General features: G+C 40.7%; 1 protein-coding gene across 1 annotated transcript in view; it reads left to right on the top strand.

Moving 5' to 3' along the window:
* The window catches only part of CHP1 (calcineurin like EF-hand protein 1), a 43542-nt gene that overhangs the window by 1775 nt on the left and 25322 nt on the right, over positions 1-16445 (top strand). The window contains exon 2 of the mRNA XM_032856800.1: positions 7133-7205. Within this exon, the coding sequence (XP_032712691.1) occupies positions 7133-7205 (73 nt within the window). The remainder of the gene's footprint in view (positions 1-7132; positions 7206-16445) is intronic.

Genomic DNA, 16445 nt, shown 5'->3' with positions numbered 1-16445 from the left:
GAGAAAAAGTTATTTTTGCCTCAAGATGAGGGAGCACTAATCCCATTTGGGCATATTTACATTTGACAAAATGGAAAGATCCTGGACTCTATAGGACTGGAGTTATTTTACTGCGTGGCTTGTGGAGGAACAGAAGTACAAACTCCTGGAAGAGCTGTTTCCCTAGTTGCCAAAAAGTGAATCAAACCTTGAAGGAGATTCTCAACCACAACCAATGCAAACGGATGTTAAGCCAGAAAGCCTAATGAACAAGTAGTTACGGAATTTTTGCATTATCTGTATGCTAGGTACTCAAAGCAGATGGTGACAAAAGATGCCCATAGGAGTTAGGATTAGCATTACGACATAAGGTAGCTGAAATTGTGTGCCATGCACCTTCAGACTCAGGGAAGACTGAGTCTATGGGCTGGTCTTGGAGAGAGCCGGAGTTGGGCCCTGATCCAGGAATGAATGAATTAGATTTAGATAATTAATTTAGGACATTTTGGGTGGCTTCCATGAGCATTCTACTCCAGTCTGCTACATAGCCATCCCTTTATCCTGTTAGTGTCCATCACCAGAGTTGATTTTTAAAGTAGTAATTTTAACATGATATAAAAGGTTTAGAAGACTAAAAACAGATACCCGAGGGGGAGGTGGAGAAGTGGGATTTGTCCAGTTTTCATCTGCTTCTTGTTCCATTAAGAGTTTAGGGAACTATCAGGTGTGCCTGGGTGGCTCACATGGTTGGCCATCTGCCGTGGGCATAGGTCATGATCTCCAGACCCTGGGATAGAGCCCCATGTCGGGCTCCCCGCTCAGTGGGGAGTCTGCTTCTCCCTCTCCCTCTGCCTCTTCTCCAGCTCATGCTTTCCCTGTATCTCTCTGTATCAAATGAATAAATAAAATCTTAAAAAAAAAAAGTTTAGGGAACTATCAATCAGAAACACTTCAAGTTAAGAACAAGTAATACGTCTTACTATTCCCTTTGCCAGTGAGAAAATGTGGCATAATTGAGGAAAACTGACTTTGTATTCAATATGAAAGCTTTGCATTGGAATTACGTTTAAACATATTTTCTGTAAGTCTAAATTGAGTAGAATTCCTGCATGACTGGCTTAGCCAGTATTTGAAATGTGATCTCTCAAGTGTTTGGCAAACTAATTCTAGGTAAGAATTACCTGTAAGCCTCAGTTTTGTCATCTGTAAATGGGAATAATAATATTACCTACTTCATAGGATTCTTAAGAGGATTAAATGAGATAAATTATATAATCTACTTAGAATAGTGCCTGATATATAAGTATTGGGTAAGTATCAGCTATTATTTTGAACCATAGATAAGAGTCATCTTATTGGGAAAATATTTGTATGAACTAGTTATAAAGCTATGTCTAGGGCTATATAAGTAGAGAAGTGACAGCATTTTATGCTTTTCGTATTTTCAGGGAGCATTGGACTAGAAATCAAGTTGTTTCCCCAATTGTACAGAAATAAAACTTTTAAAGGAATCAACATCTTAATGTTTATTACAGTTTAAAAAAATTGTCTAAAGAAAATTAATACATTTTTCATTGAAAAAAAAATTTTTGAGAGAGAGATTGGCAGTGTGGGCCAGGGAGGGGCAGATGGAGAGAGAGAGAGGATCTTGAGCCAGCTCCATGCGCAGCTCAGAGCCCAATGTAGGGCTCGATCTCACAACCCTGGGATCATGACCTGAGCTGAGGATCAAGAGTCCAATGCTTTACCACCTGAGGCACCCAGGCATCCCTTAAAACATTTTGTGTTGGCATAAAACATTTGCTATATTGTCTTTGTCCCATTACCTTCTTTCACACATCAGTGTTTTCATATATTAAATCCCAGCTGAATAAAAGTTACCATTGGGGGAAATCACAACGGTCTTGGGAGTTTCTGTAATCTCCACTCTTAGTTCACATAACTGTAGTAGTAAACTGGCTGTGAATTACTTAAAACCACTTTTTTAAAAATAGTCATTTAATCTGTGAGAAATAATTCAAACCAATGGAGTAATAATAAATGCCCATTAATTTAATTTAATTATTATTTTTTACATTCATTTACTTTTAGTCTCTAGTTCTGGTATGTGTCATGTGGTATGGGGCTGGTATTAAACAGGTTTAGGAAGTAAGTTTTACAAGCTGGTGAGGTTTTGTTTGAGAAGGTATAGTGATGATAGAATAGTGGGGTTTTTTTCTGTGGTTTCAACAAAGAACACAAGCCTGGCAAAGGCAATTGCTTGAGAATAAAATACCTCAAAATGCAAGAACCCCTTCACCTGCCAAGCCATGTTGCCATGTTGCCATGTTGCTGTCTTCTGGCATAGGAAATCACATATAACTAACACCTTTAGCTGGTTTGGGGTTAAGGGATTTTGTAAAGCTATGTACTTTTCCTCCCAACTTACTATGAAAGATTTAAAATGCACAAAAAAGTTAAAGTAGTGTAATATCCATATACTTTTCACCTCAATTCAGCAGTTAACATCTTGCTTTATCTACATATAGATAAATATATATAGCTTTAGCTGTGTATTTGCCTTATCTATTTATATGTATAAATCTATTTATCTTTTGGTGAACCATTTAAAAGGCAGGTGACAGAACACTTCGCCTCTAAGTATTTCTGCATGTATCTCCTGAGAATAGGGGTTTTGATTTCCCTACTTAACCTCAGTACTGTATTACACCTAAGAAAATTGACAGTAATTTAAAAATATTATCTACCATTTAGTCCATATTCAAATCTCCCCAATTAGAACAAGGTGGTTTGTTGTTGTTACTTTTATATCTTTTAAGTCTCTTTTAATCTATAGGTTCCCTTAGAGAGTAGGCCAGCTCTTGAAGCCCTCTGTCAGGGGAAACAGAAAGTGTTGAAGTATGGAATGGTTGGGATTCAGGCTTCAACTTCTCAATCTTTTATCTGGAGTTACCTTTGGTTGTACTAGTATGCTTTACCTAGGTTATCAGTCTGTACTGTGTTAAGATTTAAGATAACAGTAAGGGAAAAATAACTTTTCTCTTACTCCCTTTTCATTTTATTCTTCCCTTTGTCATTCCTACCTAGTCATTGGTACTTCTCTGAAATGCCTTTGTCCTCTGAGCATGAGGCCTCATGGTAGAGAGTTCTGTAGTCAGATTGGCAGAGTCTTTCAAGTAATCTTCCAACAGTATAAAATAATTATTTGCCCATTAGTGGAGAAAAATATAGCTTCATTCAAGACTTGACCATGTCCACACCCTTTTCGGAGAGGTCAACTCCAGAGACTTCCTTTCGGTTACCAAGAATTGGTGCAGGTTTGGGGCACCAGTCCTGTTAGCCTAGTGCCTTCTGGTGAGACTAGTTTCCTGGAAACCTTCCAGCCTTCTCTTGTGGCAGTTGCAATATCTTTCTGCACCTTGAAGTTGCTGTGAGCTCTGCACCTTGGAGATTGCTTTATATTCACTGTCATGGTGGATTTGGCACCTAAATTGAAGCTTGCTTTCCTCCTCCTCCTCCTCTTTCTCCTCTTTCTTCTTAATAAACATTAGTTCTGGGGATGCCTGGGTGGCTTAGTTGATTAAGTGGCTGCCCTCAGCTCAGGTCATTATCCCAGGGTCTTGGGATCGAGTTCCACCTTGGGCTCAGCAGGGAAGTCTGCGTCTCCCTCTCCATCTGCCTCTGCTCATCTTTTCTCTCATTCTCCCTCTCTCTCTCTCAAAATAAATAAATAAAATCTAAAAAAAAAAAGAATAAATTCTGAAGTTTAGGACATAGATTGAGATTTAACCATATTGAGTTATATTAAAAGTTGACATTTGGTTGTACATTTCTTTACTGATTTCCATATAGCCCCCTTCTGCCTGGAAGATAGCAGGTTTATGGTTCATGAAAATTTGTGAAGCATTCCATGTATTTTTTTAAAAGATTTATTTATTTATTTATTTATTTATTTGAGAGACAGAGAGGAAGTGTGCATGAGCATCAGGGCCGGGTGTGCAGAGGGAGAGAATCTTCAAGCAGATGCCCCGCCCCCCAGTTTAGAGTCTGATGCTGGGCTCTGTCCCATAACCCATGAGGTGATGACCTGAGCTGAAACCAGGAGACTCTTAATGGAGGAGCCACCCAAGTGCCCCAAGCATTCCATATTTTTTTTTTTAAGATTTTATTTATTTATTTGACAGACAGAGATCACAAGCAGGCAGAGAGGCAGGCAGAGAGAGAGGAGGAAGCAGGCTCCCCACCGAGCAGAGAGCCCGATGCAGGGCTCGATCCCAGGACCCTGGGATCATGACCTGAGCCGAAAGCAGAGGCTTTAACCCACTGAGCCACCCAGGCGCCCAGCATTCCATATTTTTAAGGATATCAGGCATAAGCTGATCTTTTTTCTGAAATATGGGATGTAATACCATACCAGTACTTGGTAAGGGACTTTTTAGAATCATACTTTAAGATGTTCTTTGAGATAATCTAGATTAGAAAGATGTCCGATGGCTCATTTGTTAGTTGAAGGGGGTTGGACTAGACGACAACATTCCTGCCAGTTTCAAAATTGTATCAGTAGCTATACATACATACACATATATAGAATTTCTAGAAGGATTCACAAAAAAACTGGTAATAGTGTTTGCTTCTGGCAAGGGAAACTGGGGAACTTGGTTGTTAGGGAGACTTTTCATTGTGTACGCTTTTGTACTATCTGTGTTTTTACAATGTGTGTGGATTCTTTTCTCAAATTGCAAAAAAGGGGCGCCTGGCTGTCTTAGTCCAGAGAGTATGCAACTCTTGCAGGGTTGTGAATTTGAGTCCCATGTTGGGTGTAGAGATTAGTTAAAAATAAAATATTTTTAAAAAACAACCTAGTATAAAAAGAAATATAATTTAATGTTTTCCTGTTAAAAGGAAAGTAATCTGAAGTATGTAATAGTCTAGGTACTAAAAACTGACCCAGTGGACTAAATATTCTGCAGTTATTAAGAAGGACTCCAAAGCAACACAGAAAAATTATGAGTGAATGAATGAGAAGGTATTCCAACTATGGAAAGTGTCCAAGTGGGTCGTATTGAATGGTTATATACATTTATTTGTATAAGAAATGGAAAACAGTAGTGTTGAGATTGTGAACAAGTTTTGTTCTTTCAGAAAATCTTTTGGAAAAGTTAGTCATTCTTTAACTGACTTATTTTTGTTAAACTAAAGGGACCTTCAGTTCTAGAGCATCCTTTGAGGCCAGAGGCCAGAGCCAGGGTAAACAGGTCAGGTTCCTGAAGAAAATGGCTGTAGCTGCCAGAGAGGAGAAAGGTGAAGATTAATTAGTGCAACGGTGAAACTGTACCCAGGCTCACAATGTGAGGATGATGATGCGAATGGTTAACCTGGAGTGTTTACCCTGTACCAGACACTCTGCCAAGTGCTTTCCTCTCCTGGCCTCACAGAGTTCACTCCGCAGCCCTTTTCGTTCACCCCTCACTGAGTAGGCAGGCAGTGGTGCCATTAATGGGATCGGTCTGTTACCTGACCCCCACCAGAGAACATGGGTTGGCAGTGGGTCCCCAGCTATCTCCTCCATGCCTGGCACCTGCGGGCTCTGGGCTGGCTCTGTGCTGGCTGGGACTGATTCTTCTCTGCGTTCTTTGGAGAGGTAGTACCCACAGCCCAGCTTGGGCTGAAATCTGATGCTGAAGAATTCACTGCTGCCTCTAGCGTGCCTTCTCATCCTAGCTCCAGGCCATTCACTTCCTGCTTCTCCCGCTGTGCCCCGGTTTACTTTGTCCCATTGTTCCTAAAAGTGCAAGTAGATTTTGTTGAGCTGAGGGAGGAGGGCTACTGTCAGCATGCCTTCAGCCATCCCTTTTAAACCCCTGAAGGTACAGCCTAGGACAGAGTCCACACTTACCACACCCTTTTTGGCTCCTGTCTTTTCCCCTTTGATAACTGTCCTTTTTCTCCCCTCCTACTTCCCATCAGCCAGGAAACTAAACTACTGCCCAGAAATTTCTTTATGCATTTTCAAATTCTTACTGTGTACCTGCCGTTATTACTTCATTTTAATTGCCAGCTTATGCTTGAGTTAAAAAAAATTAGGAGGAGGGGCGCCTGGGTTGCTCAGTTGTTAAATGTCTACCTTCGGCCCAGGTCATGATTACAGGGTTCTGGGATTGGAGCCCCGCATCAGTCTCCCTGCTCAGCGGGGAGCCTGCTTCTCCCTCTCCCACTCTGCTTGTGTTCCCTCTCTCACTCTCTCTGTCAAATAAATAAATAATCTTTAAAAATTAAAAAAAAAATTAGAAGGAAAATAGCTTCCTTGTAGATATCATGTCTTGATAACCTGATCTTTTTACAGATTGCCTAATTTGCTTTCTGGGTTAGGGAACTCAGTGGAGCTCATGCAGTCACAGAAAAGAAGCTGACCTGACCCTGTGATCTTTTACCTAAATGTCAGTTCTGAGGGGAGAGAAAAGCCACTAAAGCTTGGTGCCGGAGCAAACCAGATTTCCACTGAATCACCCAGGTGCCCACAAACCAGATTTTATAAAAATAGAATCTGTCCCAGGGCACCTGGCTGGCTCAGTTGATGGAGCTTGGGACTCTCGAAGTTCAAGCCCCACGATGGGTATAGAGATTACTTAAAAACAAAATCTTTAAAAAATAAAATAAAAATTGAATCTGCCCCAGTCTTTAAGTACAAGTTAACCAACCTGGCATTGCCAGCCTGAAACCTCAAACTGATTAACAGGTATGTGTTTTTAATCAGAGCATACAGTTAATAGCCTCTAAGTCATGTGAAAAGGTATAAAGAGTAAAAAGGTTAAAGTTTTACAATTTCCTTTTATACTAAATTTGGCTTTGTTTTGCTAAATCTTAACCACTTGACATTTAGTGTATAGTCCTGATGAAGCCCAGACTTCATTCCTAAGAGTCCATTTTGATTGCTCTTAATTTACTTATTTTCTAACTCCTTTCGTTAGCTTTTAAAATTTATGTTTTGACACTCTAGAAATGAGTGAGAGTTGAGACAACTCCCCATTTTACTCTCTTTGAAGTGTATGGTGGGCTGGGACCAGAAAGGCAGTTGACTTCTGAAGGGCCAGACTCAAGTTCATTTCAAGTAGAGGATGACTTCGCCAACTGGGACTAATTTTGTGTTCTTCAGTTTCCCACAGTCAGATCACCCGCCTTTACAGCCGATTCACCAGCCTGGACAAAGGAGAAAACGGGACTCTCAGGTAGGCAGTTGCCGTCTTTATTTTTGGGCAGTATCTGAACAGGCGCCTTTATCCCCAGGGCACAGGTGATAGGCATCTAGAGTGCAAAGGGCAGGGACCAGTTCTTCACTGTCTTTGAGCATCATGCATTCACCAGGGAGTTAAATAAGCAGAAGAATGGCATTACATTCATCACCAGGTGCTTTGTGCCTTACTCTTAACTCCTCTTAGTATGGGTGGCCATTGTTCTGGTCCTAGGAACGTCCTTTTAAGATTTTTCAGCTTTCTCTGCTTGAGTTTTCCTGTGGCCCTTTCCCAGACATGTTAGCCTTCAAGAAGTCAATCCAGGGCAGTCCAAGGTGGTCTAGATTGTTTTGCCCTCTCCTCTCATTTCCCAACCAGCCCCATAACCCTAAGGTACACCACTTTGTATATGTTAATGTTAGATAAGATGTTCGGTGTTTTAGTCTAGAGCAGTTGTTCTCAATTGAGGCCTCTTTTGCTCCTAGGCAACAAAATATCTGGAGATGTTTTCAATTCTCAGGATTGGGGCGTAACGTTGATGTCTGGTGTGTGGTGGCCAGGAATGTGGCTAAATGTGCTATAATAGACAGGATAGGCACCCCCACAACAAAGAGTTATTCTTCCCTAAATATCCAATATGCCAACGTTGAGAAACTCTGCTCTAGAGTTAATTATATGATTTCAGAATAATGGGATTTTGTACACTTCGAATTTGTAATTGTCTTATCATTGTCCAGTGAAATATCTCCTTACCATCACCTCCCACCCTAACTCGCAGTGGCAAGCTCAGCTTTAACTAAGCAATAGAGAATGAAGCTGTCAACTTTTCTAGTGGCTGGCAGGAAGCAAGAAGTGATCTAGGAATTCTTTGAAGGCTTCTAGCACAGTAGTGGGATATGGTCTAAAGGGGGAAGGAGTATAGTTGCTAAGCCTTTGTGCATGATCCTCAGGCAGAGTAGCTAGAGAATGCTGGTAAATCCATAGGGCCATGTTTGTGCAGGGCAAAATCTGCTGTCACTAGAAGCTGAGATGGACTCAAACCATGCTATGTAGTCATTAACATCAACAACTGTAATACCTACCATGTGCAAAGACCACAATGGGTGCTTTCTCTTCTTTTTTATATTGAGACAAATACATATAATATAAAATTTACCATTTTAAAGTGTACAGTTCATTGACATAAAGTGCATTCACAATGTTGTATAACCATCACTGCTATCTAGTTACAGAACATCTTCATGTCCCCGGATGGAAACCTTGTACCCAGTAAGCAGTCATTCACTATTTTAGGGGCAGGGACAACCACTAATCTACTTTTTCCTCTCTCTGGGCATTTCATATAAATGGAATCATATAGTAGGTGGCCTTCTGTGACTGGCTTCTTTCATTTAACATAGTGTTTTCAAGGTTCTTCAACAATATAGCATATACCCGTACCTCATTCCTTTTTATGGCTGAATAATATTCCATTATATGCATATACCATGTTTTATTTATCTGCTGATAAGTTGATGGGCACTTGGAACATTTTTGTGTGGACATATGTTTTAATTCTCGTTAAACTTTTACTTAGGAGTAGTATTGTGTGTCCTATGGTAATTTTATGCTTAATTTATTGAAGAACACCGAATTGTTTTCCACAGGGGCTGCACTGTTTTACATTCCTACCTGCGGTATATTGAGGGTTCAGACTTCTCCACATTCTCACCAACACTGACTGTCTATCTTTTGATACTAGCTATGCGGATGGGTGTGAATGATAATATCATTGTGGTTTTGATTTGCAGTTCCCTGCTGGCTCTTGATCCTGAGCATCTTTTCATGCTTGATCATTTGTATATCTTCTTCAGAGAAATGCCTGTTTGAGTCCTTTGCCTATTTTCTAATTGGTTTGTCTTTTTGTTGAGCTGTAAGAGTTCTTCCTATATTCTAGATATTAGATCCTAATGAAATACACGATTTGCAAATGTTTTCTCCTGTCGATAGTCTTTTCACTCTCTTTGTGGTTTTCTTTGAAGCACAAAAGTTTTTAATTTTGATGAAGCCTAATTTATCTAATTTCTTTTTTGGGCTATATGCTTTTGGTGTCATATCTAAGAAACCATTGCCAAATCCAAGGTCATGAAGACTTACCCCCAATGTTTTCTCCTAAGAATTGTATAGTTTTAGCTCTTCTATTTAGGTCTTTGACTCATTTTGAGTTATTTTGTGTGTGTATACATGTACTATATATATGGTGTTAGATTAAAGTCAAATTTTATATATGTACTTTAATATGCATACTCTAAATGTACCATATATATGTATACACGTACATGGATACATGTACGTGTATATATATTATATATATATATGTTTTGTATATGTATACAGTATGCAGTTAAAGTCAAATTTTATTTTTTTTTGCACTTGGATATCTATCTGTCCCAGTGCCATTTGTTGAAGAGACTCTGTAGATTTGCACTTGAAAAAATAAATCAGGGACGCCTGGGTGGCTCAGTTGGTTGGACGACTGCCTTCGGCTCAGGTCATGATCCCGGAGTCCCGGGATCGAGTCCCACATCGGGCTCCCAGCTCCATGGGGAGTCTGCTTCTCCCTCTGACTTTCTCCTCGCTCATGCTCTCTCTCACTGTCTCTCTCTCAAATAAATAAATAAAATCTTAAAAAAAAAAAATAAAAAAAAATAAATCAGGGGTATAGGGTGACTCATTAGGTTTAACAACCGACTCTTAATTTTGGCTCAGGTCATGAGATCAAGCCCTGCCTCTGGCTCCTGGCTCAGCTTGGAGTCTGCTTGTCCCTCCCCCTCCGCTTCTCCCTCCACTTGCACCTGCTTTCTCTCACAAATAAATAAAATCTTTTTTAAAAGAAAAGAAAAAAATAAATCGTACTAGAAATCTTATTTTTTAAGGTTTTATTTTTAACTAATCTTTATACCCATTGTGGGGCTCAAACTCACAACCCTGACGTCAAGAGTCACTTGCTCTCTAGCCTGCATGAGCCAGGTGCCCAGAAATCTTTTTTTTTTATTTTCAGCTCTAATACTTGAATAATTTATTTGAGTTCGGGGTTACATCTTCCTCATAAATTCAGATTTAATCACTGAGTAAAGATACAGAATTCACGGGGCACCTGGGTGGCTCAGTGGGTTAAGCCTCTGCCTTCAGCTCAGGTCATGATCCCAGGGTCCTGGGATAGAGCCCCACATTGGGCTCTCTGCTCAGCAGGGACCCTGCTTCCCCCTCTCTCTCTGCCTGCCTCTCTGCCTCTTTGTGATCTCTGTCTGTCAAATAAATAAAATCTTAAAAAAAAAAAATTTTTTTTTTAAATAAAAAAAAAGACACAGAATTCACATTCATTTTGAGTCCTTTTCTTTGTGGAAACAGTGCTATGTAAATTGTGTGTGTGTGGGTATCACTTTCATTATTTGCTGAAAAACAGTGGAAAGACTTAAAAAAGGAGCTGTCTCTTAGAAAGGATGAAAACTTTGTAGGTGTCAGGTGGTATTTACCTGTTGATTAAAATGTAGCTAAGATTTGCTCAGTACCTAAAACCCTGTTTCATACTTAATGGAAGGCCAGTGGGCTAATTGACTCATTTGATAGGTATTTATTGACTATCTGTGATGTGCTAGGCACCGTTCTTAGCACTTGTTTCTACACATTCTTGGGGAAGAGGTGGTGGAAAGTGATGAGATAATTTTTTATTTCATAGCTACCTGGATCTAACTGATATTTCATACTCAGCTTTACAAAGCACTAGGTCCTAAATGTGTGCTTTGATCTCCAAGTGGTGTGGATTCAAACACAAGGGAAGCCCCAGGCCACCTTGAGAACAAGAAGAAATTACCCCATTGTACTACACAGTAAACAATGAGCATATTATATGTAAATCATTTTGTTGGATCACCCACTATCGGGATTTCAGGTCTGGTTTTGCTTCCTGACAGCAGCCATCTCTGCCTCTGGCCGTCTGTTAGATTGTCTTACCCTCTTCCTTAGCCAACAGTGTCTTCTCTCCTACTCCCTCCAGCCTTAGAAAACTGCTGGACTCTAAAATCTTCTATAGTACAGTATGATATAGCTCCTTCTAGCCTTTACTGCCAAACCCAGCTCAAGTCCTGTTGTGACCTTTCCAGAACCCATTAGGGTGCTTAGCCAAATGCGAGTGACCAATCTTTTGTTGACTGGAACAGGACCCAATTTCTTAAGAAGGCTTTTAGCAGAAATCATTTCCTTTTTACATTTTCTTCACTTTACCCTTCTATGATGCCCCATGTCTGGGCCTGAAGCCAGATCTGCAGAGCAAGAGGCTACCAGGTACCCTCCTCTGTATTTGTATTGCTTTGTAGTGTCAGTCCCGGAAGGAACATACAGCAGAAACTATGGAAGGCTTTGGCTAGAAATGGAGCTGCTCCAAAGTGCTTTCAGAGATTTGCCCCAAAGTATGTTTAATAGGACACTAGTTTTTTGGTCTACCAATAGGTGTTTATAAAAAGAAGAAAAAAGGGGCACCTGGGTGGCTCAGTGGGTTAAAGCCTCTGCCTTCAGCTCAGGTCATGATCTCAGGGTCCTGGGATCGAGCCCCACATCGGGCTCTCTGCTCAGCAAGGAGCCTGCTTACCCATCTCTCTCTGCCTGCTTCTCTGACTACTTGTGATCTCTGTCTCTGTCAAATAAATAAATAAAATCTTTTAAAAAAAAAAAGATTTTAAAAAAATTTAAAAAAAAGAAGAAAAAAAATTACCGCTTAAGCTTTATGCAAAGCTTTGTGGGCAAGGTTTAACAGACTTCTTTTTTATGGCATTTCCTGGCATCTTTAATATGCTCAAATGAATTGGGCCTCTTCAAGAGGGGAATACTGTAAACAGCATTTGTGAAATTATTTGCAGTTCTCCTATAGACTTTCTTTTTATATGGGTCCTCTCCCAGGTTGGTATTTCATGAACATAAAAATGTACTGTAACCTCACAAATCTTATTTTCTTCAGATGCTGTTATTTGGGTAAAATGTTTCTACCACTGCTGTTGAAAATGATCTTCCTGAAATGAGCATCTGTCTTTGTTTGTTTGTTTGTTTAAGGTTTATTTATTTGAGAGAGAAAGAGAGCACACAGAGGGAGGGGGAGAAGCAGACTCCCCAGTGAGCAGGGAGCCCCATGTGGGACTGGATACCAGGACCCTGGGATCAAATCCCAAGCCGAAGGCAGATGATTAACCAACTGAGCCACCTAGGTGCCCTGGGCATCTATCTTGTAAAGGGTCTTGCAGTGGTCCTTTTTAGGTCTGGTCAAGATGAGAATCTTATCAGCATCTGAATACAAAGATGATTTCTTTTGTTTAAGTATCTTCTGTACTGGGGCATCTGGGTGTCTCAGTTAAGTGTCTGCCTTTGGTGATCCCAGGTTCCTTGGGATTGAGACTTACATAGGGGGAGGGAGTCTGCTTCTCCCTCTGTCCCCTCTCCCCCTGCTCCTCTACTGCTGGCTCACGTGTTCTCTCACTCTCTCTCAAATAAATATATCTTTAAGAAAAACATCTTCAGGGGGCACCTGGGTGCCACAGTGGGTAAAAGCCTCTGCCTTCGGCTCAGGTCATGATCCCGGGGTCCTAGAATCAAGCTCCACATCGGGCTCCCTGCTCAGCAGAGAGCCTGCTTCCACCTCTCTCTCTCTCTGCCTGCCTGTCTGTCTACTTGGGATCTCTCTCTGTCTGTCAAATAAATAAAATCTTAAAAAAAAAAGAAAAAGAAAAACATCTTCTGTACTGATGTAATGTATGGTGTTAGAAGTCATCATAATGATTACCCTTTGCAGAGGGGAGCAGGTAGAGACAAAAGGAGCAGGAAGGAGGTGTCTGGATATAGATCATAATCTGTTTCCTGATTCGGGGACTGGTTATAATCTTAACTGGGTTACAATTTGTCATGCCAAATACTTGTGATTTGTGCTCTTTTCTGTGTATATATTATACTTCAGTAAAAGTTTACTTGAAAAATATCTTATTGAGCAATTTTAATATTGACTATTTGTCAGATAATATTTTTTCTCAAGTAATACCATGATGAAAAATATTTCTGGATATTAAATCATGCAGGTTAAGTTGACTACAGGGGATAGTGCAAAGCAACTAACATCTGCAAGTACTTATTACTGAGAAATGCTAGTTGGCTATGTTACATATCGCTTAAAAAAACATTACCTGTAAATTTCAGGAGCTTGGGTCCTGAATGGGAGGCATTTATCTGCTTAAACACTGAGTGCTTTTGAGGTTCACTTTCTTGTTTAACTTTACCCAGAGGACAGATGATTTCAGTGTCCCAAACAAGCGCTTGCTTTGTACGCACTGGTATCAGTCATTCCAGAATGAAGTTTCCCTGAGAGAACTGTGATCCCAGTCTAATTCTCACTCTTATAGTAGATAATCTTTTTTTTTTTCCTTCTCTGAAACCTTCAAATCATCTCCTTTTGATCTGAAACTTCACAAAGGCATACCTTTTTTTTTTCATTATTCATCGCTCAGTATTAGATGAACATTCTTTTTTTTTTTTTTTAAAGATTTTATTTATTTATTTGACAGAGAGAGATCACAAGCAGGCAGAGAGGCAGGCAGAGAGAGAGGAAGGGAAGCAGGCTCCCCGCTGAGCAGAGAGCCCGATGCGGGGCTCGAACCCAGGACCCTGAGATCATGACCTGGGCCGAAGGCAGAGGCTTAACCCACTGAGCCACCCAGGCGCCCCTTCTTTTTTTTTTTTTTTTTAAGATTTTATTTATTTATTTGACAGAGATCACAAGTAGGCAGAGAGGCAGGCAGAGAGAGAGGAAGGGAAGCAGGCTCCCCGCTGAGCAGAGAGCCCAATGTGGGGCTCAATCCCAGGACCCCGGGATCATGACCTGAGCCAAAGGCAGAGGCTTTAACCCACTGAAGCACCCAGGCGCCCCTAGATGAACATTCTTAATCTAAAAATATATCCCTTAGCTGGGAAGTTTTCTTCTGTTATTTCTTTTATTATTACCCCCACCCTCCTTTCTTTTTTGATCTTTTTTTTTTTTAATTTTTAAAAAGATTTTATTTAAGAGACAGTGAGTAAGAGACAGAGAGACCATGTGGGTGGGGGGTAAGCAGACACCCCACTGAGTGGAGAGTCCAATGTGGGGCTCGATCCTGGGACTCTGGATTCATGTCCTGAGCCAAAGGCAGCCACTTAACCAACTAAGCCACCCAGGCATCCCAGATATGCATGGGATATCTCTTGGCTGGTTATTGCAGCATCAAGACTCAGCTTTTCACTCATATTTCCTGTTTGACTTTTTCCTTTGCTTTCTGAAAGAAATCCTTGCATTTGTTTTTCAGTTCTTTTGATGGTACTTACTTATTAGTCCATAGTCTTATTTTTTAACTTCGGAGAACCTTTCTTGTTCTCTGACCTCTCTTCTTTCACAGTAGCTTATTTTTGCTTTACAGATGTAAAAATGTATCAAATGTGTTTTGGGCTCCTTATTAGAATCTTTCAGGGGCCCGGGGTGGCTCAGTCGGTTAAATGGCTGCCTTTGGCTCAGGTCATGATCCCAGGGTCCTTCATGACCCTAGGGTCCTGGGATCAAGCCCCACATAGGGCTCCCTACTCAGTGGAAGAGCCTGCTTCTCCCTTTCCCTCTGCTTGCTGCTCTGCCTACTTGTGCTCTCTCTGTCAAATAAATAAAACCTTTAAAAAGAAAAAAAGAATCTTTCAGAACTTTCAGTGTTCCCTGAATTATCATTATCTCTATTCATCTTGATTCTACTCTTTTATGCTATTAATTTTTCCATAGTATCTGGTGAGCTTTGGTTGTCCATTCGTATTTATGAAAACACCTGCATGGAGTACTGTAGAAAACTGGCATGGATTTATTTGTGATTGGTTTCTCCACAGGTCTTTCCTGGATGGAAAGGCTGACTTCAAGCCCTCTGTTCTCTGAGCAGGGCCAGTAAGTTGGTAGACTTCACTTTAGGGTATGTGGTCAAGGAGCAAGGGGACAGATTTGTGGCCCCCTTCCCCCAAATAAAAGGACTATGTTCCTCCAAAGCCAACTTCTCGTATTTGGTTGCAGCCCTACCCAGGTAGGACTTTCTTTCTTTCCATAACCCTTCTCCATTTTTCTCCTAGGGACAAATGGTTTTATATTCTTAGGATGGGGACTAGCAGCAGTGGGCAGCTGGCCTATTCTTTAAAAATTCCTTTAACTCATTACCCTGAATGAGTTCATTCATTTACCTCTGAGTATGGTGCCTTGCTGAGATTCTGCAGGTCGGAATGGCTCTCCGCTCCGCTGCAGCCTTCTCTTGGGACCTCTACTCTGACTTACTTGTCACTACATTTGCATTGATTTTCTGACTTCCAGAATTTGGCACAATCCCTTGTTTACTTGCACACTCCTCCCACCCTGGTTGTTTATGTCAGGGATATGTTCCGTGTGTATGTTTCTGCTGACTTTTCAGGCAGTTTTAGAGAATGAGAGAAGGTCAGTGTGTATGTGCCCACCATGTTCAACCAAAAGTCACATGCAGCCTTGCAGCTTAATGGGTCTGGCCCTGGAATGCTAAAACAATTGGCAGAGACACGATTTGGCACCTGTTGACACTTCCATGATTCTATTATCAAGATAACAACAAAATTGTATTACTGATTTAATTTAGAATATTAATTAGAAGGGGGTGCCTGGCTGGCTGAGTTGGAAGAGCATGTGACTTTTGATCTTGGGGTCGTGAGTTTGAGCCCCACGTTGGGTGTAGAGATTACAAAATATAAATAAACTAAACTATTAATTAAATGCTTCAGATAATGGAAATTATTTCAGTGTTGAATCTAAATAATAAGTTATTTATTTCTATTTTATCACTTAAATATGGAACACTTTCCTTAGTTCAGTATGTCCCTCAAGTATGTCCTTTTAACAGATTTTAATGTCCTCATTATGTATATAAGTCATCTCACCATCCACCCTGGGCCTTGAAATACAAACAGTTAACTGAGGCTGATTTTCCAGTCAGAGAGGGAACCTGCATACTGAAGATCAGTGTAGAGGGCTGGCCCTTCTGGTTACTAAAAGTCTCTCAAACAGCCTTTTCCTTCTGAGGGTCTGGAAAACCACTCTTCACTGGGAATTTCTTAGCCATAAAGAATGCTGTTATATCGGGCGCCTGGGTGGCTCAATGGGTTGAGCCTCTGCCTTTGGCTCAGGTCATGGTCTCAGGG

This window comes from Lontra canadensis, unplaced genomic scaffold, assembly GCF_010015895.1.
Source record: "Lontra canadensis isolate GAN:19392208 unplaced genomic scaffold, GSC_riverotter_1.0 scaffold12, whole genome shotgun sequence".
In the NCBI taxonomy this organism is placed as follows: domain Eukaryota; kingdom Metazoa; phylum Chordata; class Mammalia; order Carnivora; family Mustelidae; genus Lontra; species Lontra canadensis.
The sequence above is the reverse complement of the archived record's forward strand: the minus strand, read 5'-3'. Positions and strand labels throughout refer to the sequence as shown.